Raw genomic sequence first — 14,958 nt, forward strand, 5'->3', positions numbered from 1 at the left:
CTTACAAAGATAAGCTCTGTGGAGACAAGGTCAGCTCAGCTCACAGTAAGTCGAAACCATCGTCGTATAGAAAATCATTAATCGCGAGATGCTTGTTGTTCAAGGTAGATTCTGAAGTCAACCTAGGTAGGTACCTCAATTTAACATGATTACAAGTACCCATGCTGTTGCTTATGTCACCGCCTCTGCACACACAAGGCAATTAATTAACTGCGCGTTTTCATGTTGGAGGTCTGGACCCACCCGCACCCAGCCAACAAACAACTTTTTAGCTTAGCACCAAAGCTGAACTCGCGATTGGAATTGCAAACGCGTTTTCCATAACCAACCACCTAGTGCCAATTACTTCGCCACCAGGCACACAACGTGAACTGCTGGTATATTCCTAGCAGCTGTACCTCGGTGAGCCACAGGAGCCAAGAACGCGCTGATTTTAATTGTTCAGAATGAGCTTGTTTGGAGCGCCAGCAGCAAGCACTTCTGCTCCGGCTGCACCATCCCTGTTTGGAGCACCGGCAGCTGGTGCATCTGCGCCCGCTCCATCTTCCCTCTTCGGATCAACGCAGCAGCAGCAGCCAGCATCTTCCGGGCTCTTCGGTGCTCAACCCGATCAAAAGAGGCCAGCTCCTGGCGGCGGTTCTCTGTTCGGCACAACTAATTCGGGAGCAGCCCAGCCGGCCGCATCTCAGAACTCCCAGCTCATAGGCCTCGATGGCAAACCTTCCAGCTCGCCATTCGCGACCGCAATACCGCAGACGAAACCGACAAGCTCACTTTTCAACAACACCGCAACCAATGCCGCTGGCGCGTCCATGTTTGACAGCTCAATCGCCAGACCCGCTGGGGCGCAGTCAGTCAACGGCTCCCAGGCTGGTGGTGCTCTGTTCGACTCGCTCCTAGCGAAAGCCAAGAAAAATGGTGATGGCGGCGACGGGGTCGAGTATTTGCCTAGCATTCAACTGGGCCTGAGCGACCTTCAACAGCGGTTGCGAAAACTTGGTCCCCAGGGTCGCGCTGCAGACCGCCCGCCTCTCGATGGCAGAGCACACTACCTCTTGGCCGCGTCCGGTGTCGACCCTGGAGCTGCCGTCAAAGACCTGGGTGATTTTGCTGCACGTGCGGGCGGCCGAGTCCCAGAGACTAGACCACTGGCCCCCAGCCCGGGTGAGCTCGACGTTGAAACCTATCTCTCCAACTTGCAAGCAAAGACCACCTTAAGCATGATTGCCGACGGCCTAGAGCGCTCGGTCAGGGATTTTGACAGCTTTCTCGAAGAAAATGTCAACATGGAGTGGGAGGCTCAAAGGAGGCGCATATACGATCACTTCGGGATCAAGCCAAGGGAAGATGCAGCTGGGCCCAAGAGGTCTAGCGTATCGACCGGTAGAGATGACGTGGGCGGTTTTGGCCGCTCAAAGAGGTCTAGGAACGCTACCGGCGGTGCTGAAGCTCCGGGCCGAGCCACCCAGAGGAATAGTACATTTGGCAAATCCGGCATGCTGCGGTCTGTCATCGGAAGCCCTAGCAGAATCGGATCCCATGGGGCTCAGTTCGTTGACGTTGAGATGGTGGGCCACAACGGGCTAGGTACCGGCATCCCCTCGATCAACGAGCGATTCCTGGACGACAAACAACGACAGTTTATTGAGAAGATTCATTCTTTAAACGACAGCCGCCTCATGAACCTATCATACCCAATCATGCATGAATTCGCCGACGTTACAAAGCGGTCCGGGGATGTGCATGCACCCAAGATCTACGAGGCGTACAATGCCATGATAGAGGTTATCGGCGAGGACCCAGATGCGGATCCTAATGTGCCTGGTTCAACCACGCGCCAGCGTCAATTTGCACAAAGCTACATCCATGCGCAATCCCGATCACCAGAGGCCTCTGAGCTGCGGAAGCGCATCATCAACGGGGCGAATCGGTACCTGGAAAAGCAGGCGTTCCAGGAAGCCGAGGCCACCATTGCTAAAAGCCCACAGGAGGCCAACCTGGGAGGCCGTCCCGATGTCATCAGCAAAATACGTGCCTACATCAGAGTTTTGGCTGCAAAGAAGAACTTGGTGACTGAAAACGCAGACCTCCAGCAAGTTCAGGGAGAGTATGTCTGGGCCATTGTTTTCTATTTGTTGAGGACAGGTCACGTCAACGAAGCGGCTATGTACGTCAACGAGAACCAAAATCACTTCCGCAGCATTGACCGCACGTTCTCGTCATACATCAACAGCTATGCCACCAGCGAAGACCGAAGATTGAAGCGGCCTATGCAGGAGCGGTGCAACAACGAATATACCCAGCGTGTCCGCAATGCCCCAGAGGGAAGCATCGATCCGTATCGCATGGCTTGCTACAAGATCGTGGGTCGCTGTGAACTGAGCAATCGTTCTCTCGAAGGCCTTAGGTTCGGCATCGATGATTGGATTTGGCTTCAGTTCAACCTTGCACGCGAGGGTGACCGCACCACAGAACTTGCAAATGAGACCTATGGTCTGGCAGATCTGCAAGCCAACATTCAAGAAATTGGCAATAAGCATTTCGCAGCCAAGTCGGGTGCTGCTGGAGATGATGTCAACGGCTCCTTCAGCATGTTCTTCTTCCTGCAGATACTGGCAGGCATGTACGAGGCCGCGGTGGCATATCTCTATTCCTTCTCACGCACCGATGCTGTTCACTTCGCTATAGCGCTTGAGTATTACGGCCTTTTGCGCCCGGCCGACGCCATGTCGGTTGCAAACGAACTCAAGAGCTTCAACACAAAGGGCGTAATGCAGATCAACTTTGCACCGCTTGTCGGTCTCTACACGCAGGACTTCAGGGCAGCAGATGTGGCTGCAGCAGTGGACTATATCGTTCTCATATGTCTCAATATGGACGATCCCAACAATGAGGCGGATAGGCAACAAGCAGCGCTGTGCCACGAAGGCCTCAGGGCTCTGGTGCTTGAGACACGCGAATTCAGCAAGCTGATTGGTGACATCAGGCCCGACGGCCAGCGTATTAGAGGCATGATTGAGGAGCGTGGCAAGCTGGTTGCGTTAGACGACGAAGCAGACTTCCTGCGCACCATTTCCCTCGAGGCTGCCCGAGCCGCCGAGGATTCCGGACGCACAACCGACGCAGTCCTGCTCAACCACCTTGCAGGTGATTATGATGCCGTCATTGTTCTGGTCAGCCGTACTTTGAGCGAATCGATCTCGATGGACGGTGGACTCGATGGCGACAATGAGCCGTTGAGGTTGGCACCGGTTAAGCCGCGCGTCGAGGGCGTGGAAGCACAGGAGCAGGCGGGAACCAGCCTCAGTCTTGCTGCTATTGATGACCCGGTGGAGCTCGCCAGGACCATGCTCACCATGTATGAGCGTGACATCATGTTCAGGCGCAAGATTCGCGAGCCGAACCGTGCAGCTTGTGCGGTCCTGTTGCAGATGAGCGAAATCAAGGGTCTCATACAAGCCCAACAATGGCCCGACGCTTTGGACGTGAGTTTACCCGTCTCAAAATTTTACATATACCCCTTTTACATTTCTGAAGCTATTGCTCTCGATGCGGCGTCAACTAACCTATTGCACGCCACAATCTACAGAAAATCCGCAGTATTGACATTCTACCACTGGATGCCAAAGGTGACCCGAGCGCCATACGCAGTTACGCAGCCCTCTTCGCTGGCTTGTCACAGGCGGTGGCGAGCAACGTACCGAATCTGGTCATGTGGACGACCGAATGCTGTACCAGGCAGCGAGAGAGGCTGGCGAGCGGGCAGTTCACAGGCAACGAGGCTACCGCAAGGATGCTTTATAACGAGCTGAGGCAGATCACGGTCGACTTGACTACTTATACTAGTCAGCTGAGATACAGGTTCCCCCCTGCAATCCTGGAAGCTTTGGCCAAGGCTGCCGCTGATTAAGTCTTGGCCGGAACTCTGGAGGCTATGAAGTTGGGGTGGCGATGATGATAGTGTAAATGTGAACTTCAATTTACATCTGAACCATGATATCCCCTGGCTTACGTACGACTATTGAGGATTACCCATTACTATGTCTTTCTGGTGGGTCCGAGGCGTGTTGACATGAATATGATACAGGTCCTACCTACTCGGGTCTGCAAAGAATTTGAGGGATTTGGTAAGATAAAAGAAGAGACGTGTGTGTAGTTATAAAATAGACATATTTATCAAGATTGTCTAGCGCGTGATTCTAATTATCTAGAACTATAACTAGATCTAGTCTCGAACCAGTTAAGCACAGGTACTTGAGAGAGGCCAGTCAGTCCCTCGTGAGGAAAAAGAAGAGAGCTTGTAAAGAAAAATAAAAAGAGCAGAGAATAAATGGGACGTTGTATTAAAGAAGCTTGAAAACATGGGTTTGGAAGAAACACACGCATCGCCGCTTGCCCCCAAACTCATCACCAACCAGCCTATGCACAATGCTCAATCCCCTTAAGCCCCAATGGCCTTGTCCACCTGCCTCCTGTACTCCTGCTGCGAGCGGCATTGCTCCAAGAAGATCTCGTATTTGGCATCAAGCAGTTTGCTCAGGGCCTGATCCTGTGCAGGGTTTACCAGACGCCCAGGCTTGCTCATGCGGTCCATGATGCTCCACAGGTCCTCGGTCTTGCCTTCGGCATCCGCACTCGCAGCTTTGGCGCCCAGCATAGCGGCGCCGTGGACGACTGCGGCGTTGACGTATCGCGGGATCAGCACGTGCATTCTGCAAGCCGTGGCGATGAGGTCCATCAGGATCTCGTTCTGGCACTGGCTACCGCTCATGAAAATACTGCTGATGGAGTGGCCGGCCTTGTTCATCGTTTCGACGATTTGCCTCGTCTGCAGGGCAATAAACTCCATGGTGGAATAGTAAAGCAGGGCCAACGAGTCGGCAGTCTTGTCGCTGCTCATGCCGACGATGGCACCGCGCATGTTGGGGTCGGCCACTGGGGATCGGTTGCCCCACAGATCGCCGTAGAAGAAGAAGTGGCGTGCCAGCCACGATATTGAGGGGGCCTGGACCTTGCTGGCCATCTGCCGCAGGTGCTCGTTCAAATAGTCGTATATGTTCTTGCCCTGGGCAACGGCAGCCGCCTGGGTCTCGACAAAGGCTGCGTGCGTCTCGATCATGTGCCGCATAAGCTCGCCGGTGGCCGACTGTCCGCCCTCGGCCATCCAAAAGCCCGGGATAAGCACATCACGATAGGGGCCCCAGACTCCATCTACAAACACTGCCTCTTTGGACATGGCCAGGTGGCATGTCGAGGTGCCGGCCACGGCTGCCAGTCGCGTGAAGGCCTGGGCCACGTCGTTGGGCGCCACGGTTTCGTCAAGCTCGTCGGGAGTGAGATTGACCTTGGCACCCACAGTACCAATCCAGCCTGCATAGGCATCAATGACACCGCTACCCACGGCAATCCCGGGACGCAGACCAAGCTCGGTGGCGGCTTTGTCGCTTAATCCACCGACTAGTTCTCCGGCACTGAGATACTCTCCGCTCTATCGACGTATTTGGCTGGTTAGCATCATGGCAGGGGGAAAAGATAAAAAAAAAAAAGAAAAAAAAAAAGATGATCGAGGTCATGAACAGCAAAACAAAAGGGCTCACCACCCCGTTGACTCCTCCCATCCGCTTAAAGTCATCCTCCACCAGATCGCCGAGGCCGATTGTATGATAAAAGTCCTCCTGCCACCCCTTGACACTGCCATCGACGCCAACTGGAACAAATCCCTGCTTGCACACCGTGCTGCAAAAGCTTCTCGTGTTTCCTCCAGTGGCCAGATGCGTCAGGGCGTCTGCAAGGTCGTAAAACTTGCAACGATCAAAGAGGTCTTTGGGCATGTTGTTCTTCAGCCACAATATCTTTGGGATCTCCATCTCGACGCTCATCTTGCCGCCGACATAGCGCAGCAAATTGTGGCCTGTGGCATTGATCTTCTCGGCTTCAGCCAAGGGTCGGTGGTCCAGCCACAGTATCACGTTGCGATCTTCCCCGGAGGCATTAGAAAAGTCTGGCCCGGTAACAGGAATAGGCTCATCAGTGTCGTGGCTGAATACTGCGAGGGAGCATGTGGCATCGAATCCTAGGCCGTGAATGGTGGATGTGTCAATCCCCGTGTCGGTAACCACTTTCTTGACGCAGAAGCAGATGGCATCCCAGATATCGGTTGTTGATTGTTCCTGCTTTGATGTTAGTGGAACCAATCTTATCATTTTTTTTATTGTTATTATTGTCACCGAGGCTTGAGAAGCAAGCGGGCTTACATAGTGAGAGCCCTCGTAGCCGGCTGCAGGCTGCCAGAGCTTGATTTCCTTGGTTGCGAGTGACTTGATGTCGCCGGTGACATCGATGAGACAGGCTCGGGCAGAGCCAGTCCCAACATCGATACCAATGTAGTGCTCCTAGGATGAGGTTTATTTGGTCAATTCAGCCCAACAGGCAACTGACTGCTCACCATTCTATTCTTTCTTTGCCTAATCACTTGGGGGACAGTTCGAACGAATATCCAGTGCCAGACTTACTGTGCTCTTGAGGGCCCTGGAAGAGACAAGGAGGATCCGATCCACACGGTTAGCTTGTTTATTATTTGCACTCACTTATACGGTCCCTCTTGAATCAGGTTGGAAGCATGATCAAGTCAGTGCCTGAAACTCACTCCATAACTTTTGTCTTATTGTATTTCTGCTTTCTGCAGATGCTGCAAATCACGATTATCAACAAGGCGGTTGTTTAGAAAAGCTCAAAACATGTATATATGATGAATTCAGCATTTTTGGATGAGAAAGATTTGTTGGCTGCTTCGGAAATAAATACAAATAGCAGGAGTGATTTGATGTCACCTCCTCAGGTGACTTGCACCCCGCCACTGACAGTAACATTCTATGGGCGCAAGCCAAAAAAAAGAATAGAAAACGAAAAAAAAAAAAGGAGCAAAAACTGCATGGTGCCCATCGGCACGTACCAAGACTACCCAGACCAAAGCAAGAAAAAACCCCCAAGCAGCCTGGCTGTCTCTGCTCTAATTTTCTCCTCTCAGTTGGTTGGCATGTATGTACGGTACGGTAATTACTGGAAAGTCGTCTGGATGGGATCCAATGTCGGGCGAGTGGAACCCGACTGTGGCGATGGGTTGCGGGGAAAGCTCACCAAACGCTGAGGGGCGGCATAGATTGGCAAAGTCTAGAACAGTCGCAGGTTCCACAAATCCAAGATATAGACTTGTCCATCAATAATTATGGTTGGATATTCGGATTTGATGGGCGAGAAGCCAAGTGATTTCCAGTTCTACTGTGGTAAGCCGTTAGCAGTATAACAAGATATGTGCTTAGGAAGGCAAGGCAGGGAGGGCCACAAGTCGCCGCCGATGTCGATCAAAGGATGACCGCCCGTGTTTCTACTACGTGGTGGGCTGCAAGTCGCTGGCTGGCTGCCCTTGACCTCCGAGCCGGTCCGAGCCGGTCCAACAGTGAAGAGCATCGGCGGGTGAAGGTTGTCCACATGTATGTAATGTAGCTAGCTAGATTGGCCCGTAATATGCTGTTGCCGAAGTCAGACATTCATGTGATCAGCGGTTCAAGCAGAGTAATGTGCCTATTTAAAAATAGGTACGTACTTAGCTAAGAAACAGGCAAAGAAAAAGACGAGAGAACAAAAATTGACAGGTCCAATATCCATTGTGATTTCTTTAGGATCATCTTGTCGAGGAGGTAAATGCGGGAGAACTCCGACACAGGAGGAATGCATCGCAAAACAAGTCAGAAAGGCCAAATACAGGGGGGCTTTTTTTTTTTTTTTTTTTTAATCCACATACGGCGGACGTTGTGATAGGCACGGCTGCCGAACAACCCGGAAGAACTACGGACGGATCGGGAAACCAACGCACAACGAACCCAAGCTCTCAGGTAGGAGAGGCCTTGATCGCTAGCCAACTTTTTTATAGAGGTACGGAGTAAGAAGGCTTGGAAGGGTAGATATCGAGGAATGTAGCTAGGAAGATGTGAGTTCCAAATGAAGACTGGTGTGATGCGACCATGTCAAAAGATGGAAGATTGGACGACGATAATGTGTACAACGGAATTAAGAGCAGATGGAGGCAAAAAAAAAACATGCATTATTTTATAAGGTAGGTAAGTGGGAATATCTTTCTTACCAGCAAGTAAATATCCGTCGAGAACTCAGGTTGATGTGAAAGATAGGTACACTGTAGGTAGAATCCAAGGGCATTACATCCAGTGTGTGTGTATGTAGACTTGACGACAGTGTGTTGAGTGGGGGATTTACCACAGTTGTAATTACGTACCTACCTTACCTAGGCAGGTACCTACCCTATCGCCAATTATCGGCTTGGGTTAGCAGTTGCAATTCGGCTGCTTTCTAGCAACCAATCCCTAGAGGAGCCACCGACTCAAAATCAAAAATCAATGCAATTTACATCATCGCATCAATCAACCCGCAATCGGCTCGGAACTGAATTCAGGATTACGCGTTTAAAAAGGACCTGAAGCTATGTCGGAAGAAGAAAAGGTCGTCACCCACGAAGACATCTGGGACGACTCGGCACTGGTGAATTCGTGGAACGAAGCCCTTGAAGAGTACAAGGTAAGTAGAATTGCTGCAGTTTTGTTGCTGGCTTCCATCTCATGTGCGCTATCCAGAACGACCTGCCTGCCCGTCGCCGAGAAAAAAAAAAAGAAAAAAGAAGTTGGCTTGCGATGCTTCCCTACCTTTTTTCTTCTTTTGCTCTCATCGGTGTCCTGGGGGCGGTCCGAGTGGCTTTCTGTTCTTCATTTGTATTTCTCTTTTTGATTTCTTCTCTTCTTCGCGCCCATGTCACGGCGTGGTTAAATTCCACGGCCCGCGGGAAAGATCTGAGAAAGAGGCTGAAGCAGGCTCTTACCACCATCACAGAAATACCACAGCATTCACGCCGACAGGGCAGCCGAGGCCACTATTGTTCCAGATTCGCAAAAGTCAGGCCACTTTCCACCATTTTTTGCCGTCTCCACCTCCCCTGGTCGGTATGTGTGCTATGACACACACCCTCCCGTTGTCGAAGCAGCAAGCTGATTAAATGGATCACGGTAAATGATCGCCATGGAACAGCCCCCTACGGAACGCCAAGACTGAAACGAATGAGCCTCAGTCGCCGCCCAACGGAACGAGGGGTGATGGCGAAACAATTCAAGAGCAGGCTAAGGTACGTACGTCAGCAACAAGAGACAGGGGAACCCCCTTGATTTTGTTGCATCCTCAACACGCGTCCACGCGTAAAGAGCACTTGCTCACTTCACCGGCCCCTCCTCTGCCTCGCGGCCCTCGACTGCATCCCTACTACGCATCGCTTAAACCCCCGGATGTCAAGTGCCAATCCCGGAGAATCATCAAAGCTTGGCATTTTCTTTTTTTCTTGCTTTGCAGAACCGAAATCTTATCATCTGTTCCCGAGGGCCCGATGGCGTTGTTGAATCCCCATATCCAGCTAGGCCCTCGAGGAGACAGACGATTGTGCAAAAGGGGTGCCTGCATCTGACATTATCCATCTGTGGTCCCCCCAAGCTAATATTTTTCTACCTTAGCCTACGAGTGGATGTCCTGAAGGTTCCGGTGTGAATGATCAACAACATGGCGGCGCCCTTAGCTCGCCCATCTCTGTCCTTGGCTCAGGTAAGACGCACCTTTCATACCATCTATATACATATATGCTCCGTACGTGGACCGGCCTTGAGGCTTGCTGTGGGGTATCCATCAACTGTCGCAGTGAATCCCTTTGAGGATATTTGGACGATAAAATGTGCGCTTTTCCTGTAATACGCTGTTATTTTCTCCTAGCATGCGTCGAAAGCAGCCTCTATACTTCTTATTTTTTTTCCTCGGTAATTTTTCAGCCAAACCTCCGCATACTCGCGTGTTTACTAACACGAAAACACGTTTTACAACTTCATGTAGTGAAAGATGAGGGCCTCAAATCCCTGCTGATGTCATGGTACTACGCCGGGTATTACACAGGGCTGTATGAAGGACAGCAACAGAGAGATCCCGGCAAGGTGAATCCTGACCGGAGATAAGAAATTGAAGGAAACGTCGGAGCCAAGGAGCTGTCTGTATGAGCCCTTACGATCGCGTTTAAAGGAAGGTCAGGACGTGTAGGTGGTAAAACAATACGGGAAACAAAAGAGGGGCGGAAAGGGGAAGAAAATAGAAAATAAAGAATTGGGGGGGGGGGGGGAGCAATCAATTAAAAACCCTGTTCCGACATTGCTTTTATAAAGTAGCCGCTACGAGCTGCTTACCGTACTCTTCATACCTCATACCTAGTTCTAGTTCTAGTCTAGTTTATTTTTTACATCTGAGACTGCCTTGACTGGGTACCCAGTCTCGGCAGTCTATATTGGTAGCAAAGTACCACTTGAAAAAAAAGTCAACGAATAAAATAAAAATATAGAAAATAGGGCGGCCAGTCTGTGAATGACGTGAATTGTGGGCTGCCACTGTACGTGGTAGGTGCAGTCAGCAATGGAAGGCTTGTCTCGTGTGTGATCGACATGGAAGCGAGTATTACTGGAACGTCATATGTTGCAGCGTCACGGGACACGGCTTCCTCCTCTTCCTTTGTCTGAAGGCAAACACCCTCCAGTGTGGCACATTATAGATCCAGGGAATCCCGTCATTAGCAGCCGGTACATTGATCAGACGAAAAAGAAGCGAAGCGATTGAGCTACCACTCAACCGCTTGACGGTTGGCATGCTTTTGGGTTACATCATTGTTGATAATGGGAACTCATCTTCCGAATGGCCGAGTTCTCTTGGGAGGCTTGGAAGCTTGACAAGAAACTGACAAGGCGGTTTGCAGCAGTAGCAAGATTGGCCACGACTCCCCATGTGTGCATCTACTCACTATTGTGAGAAGCGGGGAGTACGAAACAACGACCTGGCTAGTTGCCATTATCCGTGTAAGCTTTACAGCCTGGAAACAAACAAGATTTCCGGATGTAAGATGGATGGACTTCCATGTTGATCCATTTTCTCTCCCTTTTCCCCTTCTGTGTTTATCTTTGGTTGTGTTCTAATACCCATCCCCACATCTAATAAGGGGAATTGTTTTATTGGGACACGCCATACATAATTATTCGCAAGCACAGACTGGGCAAGCCTTGGTCCTCAAAGTTCTGGAGCACCATGGTGCCATCCAAAATGATGGATTGTGCTGTGTGCCTGCCCGATAATCTCAAAGCAGGTAGCTAATGAATGACATGCCCAAGACTAAGGCACGTCGCATGCAAGCCTGCCAAACCCAAAAAGGCCCGTTAGGGATGACACGAGTTGCGATACACATACGTACTACGATGCATACAGCACGTACCCTTGGTACCTTACGCAAGTGATAGCTCGGAGAAAGATTCAACTACTAGCGGAACACCCGTGCCATCCTGTCCCCGGAGAGGAAATTGACAACAGGTAGGTACCTTGTAAAAAATAACGGTCAAATGCAATCAAAATAAGACAAGCAAATGTTTGGACGGTTTTTCATCTGGACTTTTTTGTTGGAGGTCTTGTCCCGCCAAGTCAAGCCGATGAAGAGAATGAGCAAAAAAGAATTTTTTTCTTCTTCTCATCCTGATCTTGGCCTGAAAAGGATTGCACTCGGCTTCTCGGAAGCGCAAGTCTCTCTCTGGGCGCAAAGGAGCGAGATTTGAGGATCCGGTTACTGCATAACCCGTTTGTGCACCCCCCATCATTTTCTTTTCTTCCCCCTTCCCGCCCCCCCCGCTTTTATTCTTCTTTTCTTGGGTCAGGATCTTGACGAGCAGGGGATATGTCAGTTCCCTGCCAGCTGGAACAAGCTTAACTCTCCACTCGTCGCCAAACCCAATATACGACGCACACATACTACATTGGTGGCAGCAACTACGTAGACTATAATAATTACTACTGTACTCCTTCTAGGCATGGGCCGCACAAGTTGGCTAGGTAGGCACTTATAGTTGATAAACAAAATCAAGTGTTTGGTATCTCAATGCGTTAAGATGTCAATTTCTAGAGAGTATAATCAAGAGTTTAGCCTGACTCCTCAGTTGTTCGGCCGAACCCAGACAATAAACATCATCCCCAGTTGGGGCAATGTTAAATGGTTTAACCATAAGCCCTAGGGGAAAAAAACAATACCAATCTCGCCAAAAAGAAAGAAAGCCATTTGCCCCGTTGTCGCGATGGATCAGTGTCGCACGTGTGGCGGGGATCTCTGGCCCAAACTGTGGGAACGCAACGGGGGCTAATCCTGTTTGGGCTGATTTCTAAACGACAAGCCCCAACCCGAGACGCAGCTGTTACAGGAACGAACCCCTCCCTTACCCACGGCTCCTAGCTGACCTCCTTGGTTCCTGCCCCAGTCCCCAGTACCGGCTAACGATTGATTGATCTTGGCTTTTTCCCATTTTTTTTTTCTCTACACTTTTCGTCCGTTTTCAGACCGCGCTGGCCATTGGGTTCCCTCCATCGCACTCAAATTTCGGGCTGCCTTGACGCCGGTCGGGCTGCCTGGGGTTAACCTAGCCCGGGTGGGCGGCGACCCTAGTCTCGAACTGGGGGAGGCAAGCTGTTTCGCCAACAGTAATTTTCCACGCCCCCTCCCCTTTGGCTACCATATCCCGGCTCCGGCTTGGGAGACCCGTACCAGCAGAGCTTGCTGGGGGTGTAAAGTCAAGTCTTGGGGATTCGATGCTGTTTTTAAGAGTTGGCCATCCCCAGCCTGATCTCTTCGTAATTACCTAGACCTCTTCTCCCTCATCCCCTTATCGTTGTACACGTGTGGCCCGGACGCTCATTCGGTTTGTTCCTTCTCGCCGTCTTTCATTCACTTTGATTCTTCACGAGCAGGCACTCGCCATCCTAAAGCTTAAGTTTTTGAGAAACAACAAAAAAAAGAACAAAGAGACTGGTACTCGGGATCTTTAATCAGAACTGATCCTTATTCTCAACTTAATAAATCTACAGCCAACACTCACAACACACAATATGAAGTTCTCATCGGCACTTGCATTGGGCGCTGCCCCCCTGGCTCTGGCGAAGGCCGCCCACAATGTCTACCCGGTCAAGCGCAGCAGCGATGGCATCATGGCGAACTCGGTTCAGCTCAGCTCCAATCCCAACGCCCTCGAGACCCTCCTCGGCCTGGGAATGTCTGGTGTCGGTTTGACAAAGGAGAAAGGCACTGCTCTCAAGACTGATATCATTGTCATCTGGCTCAACCAGGGTGGTGGCGCCCCCACCACCCAGATTAACCGCCAGGAGACAGTCACAGTTACCAAGACCGTCGTCGATGGCGGCGTCGCTCCTCCCGGTGCCACTCCCCCGCCGGCAGAGGGTGGCGCCGCCGCGCCTCCTGGCAGCGTTGTTGTTCCTCCCGGAAGCGGCGTCACCCACAACGTTACCGTGGGTGGGCCCAAGGGTCTTATCTTTGAGCCGAATGAGATCAAGGCCAAGGTTGGTGACATGGTCGTCTTCAAGTTCCTGAGCCAGAACCACACTGTCACGCAGTCCGCCTTCGACACTCCTTGCAACCCTCTCGCTGGCGGCATGGACTCTGGTTTCCAGGCCAACCCCAACAACACCGTCAACCCTCCTCCCTTGGTTGCCATGCAGGTTATGGTTGAGACCCCGCTGTGGTTCTACTGCCGCGCTGCCCAGGGTGCCCACTGTGGTAAGGGCATGGTCTTCTCTATCAACCCGACCGCCGCGAAGACTCACTCGGAATTCGCCGCGAAGGCCATTGCCTCCAAGGGACTTGGTGGTGGTGGTGCCATCACCGGCAACCCTGGTGGTGGTGGCGCTGCTGCTCCTCCTGCCGCTGCGCCTCCTGCCGCCAACCCTGCTGCCCCGGCCGCCTCCGGCTCCCTCGCCCCCCTGCCACCTACTGGTGGTGCTGCTGCGTCGCCCGGCAACCCCACCACTGGACAAGGCAAGCTCCAGCCCGATGGCTCTTGCCAGTGTGTCGTTACTTGCGCCGCTGGCTCGTTCCCCGCCATGGGTGTCCAGGGTCTCAACAACTTTGGCGGTATGCCTGGTAAGTCATGACAGACAAGTGCTCAATATCGAACAATTGCGTAGGACGTTCACTAACCCAACTGTCCGTAATAGGTTCGATACCCGCCAACATGGTTGGTATGTAAAGAAAGCAACAACATGTGAACGATTTCGAGGATTTATATACCACATTCTTCTCATCCCACTTGTTGTTTCGGGTTCTCGGGCATTTAGCATGGGCTTTATATACCTTTTTTGTAGATTCTTCTTTGTTCTTTTCTCAAGACCTTATTTTCTCATCGAACCCGGGATGGATCACTCGCCTTGACAATGGCTAGAGCTTGAACTGTTTTGGGGGACCCTTTTGGAGTAAAATCCCTTTTTTTATGTTTCAAATATGACTGGTTCGTATCTTTGGATGGATGGTATCATTAATAAACGAATAGAATGAGTTACTTTGTTTTGTGGCCGTATCTTGAGAGCAAGAGAACGACGCCTGTTTAGGGTTGTTGTTATAACTTGTCTTGTTCTAGGTCTAGTCTAGAATTATCTACTTGTACATCTAGTTCTCGTTGTTATGTATTCACCCCATTGTTGGTTGCTGTTAGTAGTCGATCTTTTGCAAGCATGAAAGTATGGCTGGGTTCCTATGTACCGTATCAAAATGGGGGGGGGGGGGGTACCTACTCTACCTTGCCCAACTAGAAAAGCCTTACTTACTCTCACTGTGTTGTCACGTGCATCGGTCCTCTACCTGCAGAAAATTTGAGATACTGTACGGTAATGGTGCGGAATGTAGTTGGTGTTGTTGCTAGGCCGTTGCCTAGCTATGGCCCCACAACCCGTCAACAAACAAGACGTGCTCCAACGTCACCACCAACCAACCACTACTCCCCCAGTCGTTGATTTGGTCGTTACGCGTCTGTCCTGGAAAAGGGTTAGACTAAT

The 14,958-nt window shown here is 51.1% G+C and overlaps 6 protein-coding genes across 6 annotated transcripts; 5 read left to right on the forward strand and 1 right to left on the reverse strand.

Annotated features, from left to right (window-relative positions):
• The first annotated feature begins 104 nt into the window (after nt 1–104).
• Nucleotides 105–4,336, forward strand: MGG_08590 (nucleoporin NIC96). Its single transcript, XM_003716070.1, has 3 exons — nt 105–126; nt 232–3,485; nt 3,590–4,336. Exons 2-3 carry the CDS (start codon nt 447–449, stop codon nt 3,908–3,910), a joined length of 3,360 nt encoding a protein of 1,119 aa, XP_003716118.1. The 5' UTR covers nt 105–126; nt 232–446; the 3' UTR covers nt 3,911–4,336.
• MGG_08591 (uncharacterized protein) lies at nt 4,154–6,883 on the reverse strand. The gene is made up of 5 exons (XM_003716071.1): nt 6,647–6,883; nt 6,513–6,528; nt 6,255–6,392; nt 5,598–6,170; nt 4,154–5,488 (listed from the first exon to the last, which is right to left on the reverse strand). The coding sequence occupies exons 1-5, from the start codon at nt 6,649–6,651 to the stop codon at nt 4,442–4,444; spliced, it is 1,779 nt and encodes a 592-aa protein (XP_003716119.1). The 5' UTR covers nt 6,652–6,883; the 3' UTR covers nt 4,154–4,441.
• Nucleotides 6,884–7,246: 363 nt separating this feature from the next.
• On the forward strand, nt 7,247–8,179 carry MGG_17047 (uncharacterized protein; the record flags this gene model as incomplete). The annotated part of the gene is made up of 3 exons (XM_003716072.1): nt 7,247–7,283; nt 7,819–7,939; nt 8,170–8,179. 3 exons carry the CDS (start codon nt 7,247–7,249, stop codon nt 8,177–8,179), a joined length of 168 nt encoding a protein of 55 aa, XP_003716120.1.
• A 191-nt stretch (nt 8,180–8,370) lies between these two features.
• On the forward strand, nt 8,371–10,055 carry MGG_08592 (uncharacterized protein; the record flags this gene model as incomplete). The annotated part of the gene is made up of 5 exons (XM_003716073.1): nt 8,371–8,589; nt 8,899–8,960; nt 9,094–9,187; nt 9,567–9,654; nt 9,937–10,055. The coding sequence occupies exons 1-5, from the start codon at nt 8,497–8,499 to the stop codon at nt 10,053–10,055; spliced, it is 456 nt and encodes a 151-aa protein (XP_003716121.1). The 5' UTR covers nt 8,371–8,496.
• A 724-nt stretch (nt 10,056–10,779) lies between these two features.
• MGG_17048 (uncharacterized protein) lies at nt 10,780–11,449 on the forward strand (the record flags this gene model as incomplete). Its single annotated transcript, XM_003716074.1, has 2 exons — nt 10,780–10,889; nt 11,344–11,449. The coding sequence occupies 2 exons, from the start codon at nt 10,780–10,782 to the stop codon at nt 11,447–11,449; spliced, it is 216 nt and encodes a 71-aa protein (XP_003716122.1).
• A 901-nt stretch (nt 11,450–12,350) lies between these two features.
• MGG_08593 (uncharacterized protein) lies at nt 12,351–14,607 on the forward strand. Its single transcript, XM_003716075.1, has 2 exons — nt 12,351–14,050; nt 14,125–14,607. The coding sequence occupies exons 1-2, from the start codon at nt 13,003–13,005 to the stop codon at nt 14,154–14,156; spliced, it is 1,080 nt and encodes a 359-aa protein (XP_003716123.1). The 5' UTR covers nt 12,351–13,002; the 3' UTR covers nt 14,157–14,607.
• The last annotated feature ends 351 nt before the right edge of the window (nt 14,608–14,958 follow it).

This window comes from Pyricularia oryzae, chromosome 4, assembly GCF_000002495.2.
Source record: "Pyricularia oryzae 70-15 chromosome 4, whole genome shotgun sequence".
Lineage (NCBI taxonomy): Eukaryota > Fungi > Ascomycota > Sordariomycetes > Magnaporthales > Pyriculariaceae > Pyricularia > Pyricularia oryzae.

What these genes read in the sequence shown, in the direction of transcription:
- MGG_08590 (XM_003716070.1), top strand. Translation starts at nt 447, where the DNA reads ATGAGCTTGTTTGGAGCGCCAGCAGCAAGCACTTCTGCTCCGGCTGCA. An exon ending in AATGGCCCGACGCTTTGGAC is followed by an intron (nt 3,486 to 3,589) that starts GTGAGTTTACCC and finishes CACAATCTACAG; the next exon opens with AAAATCCGCAGTATTGACAT.
- MGG_08591 (XM_003716071.1), bottom strand. An exon ending in GCTACGAGGGCTCTCACTAT is followed by an intron (nt 6,171 to 6,254) that starts GTAAGCCCGCTT and finishes ACATCAAAGCAG; the next exon opens with GAACAATCAACAACCGATAT. An exon ending in TGGGAGGAGTCAACGGGGTG is followed by an intron (nt 5,489 to 5,597) that starts GTGAGCCCTTTT and finishes ATACGTCGATAG; the next exon opens with AGCGGAGAGTATCTCAGTGC.
- MGG_08593 (XM_003716075.1), top strand. Translation starts at nt 13,003, where the DNA reads ATGAAGTTCTCATCGGCACTTGCATTGGGCGCTGCCCCCCTGGCTCTG. An exon ending in CAACTTTGGCGGTATGCCTG is followed by an intron (nt 14,051 to 14,124) that starts GTAAGTCATGAC and finishes TGTCCGTAATAG; the next exon opens with GTTCGATACCCGCCAACATG.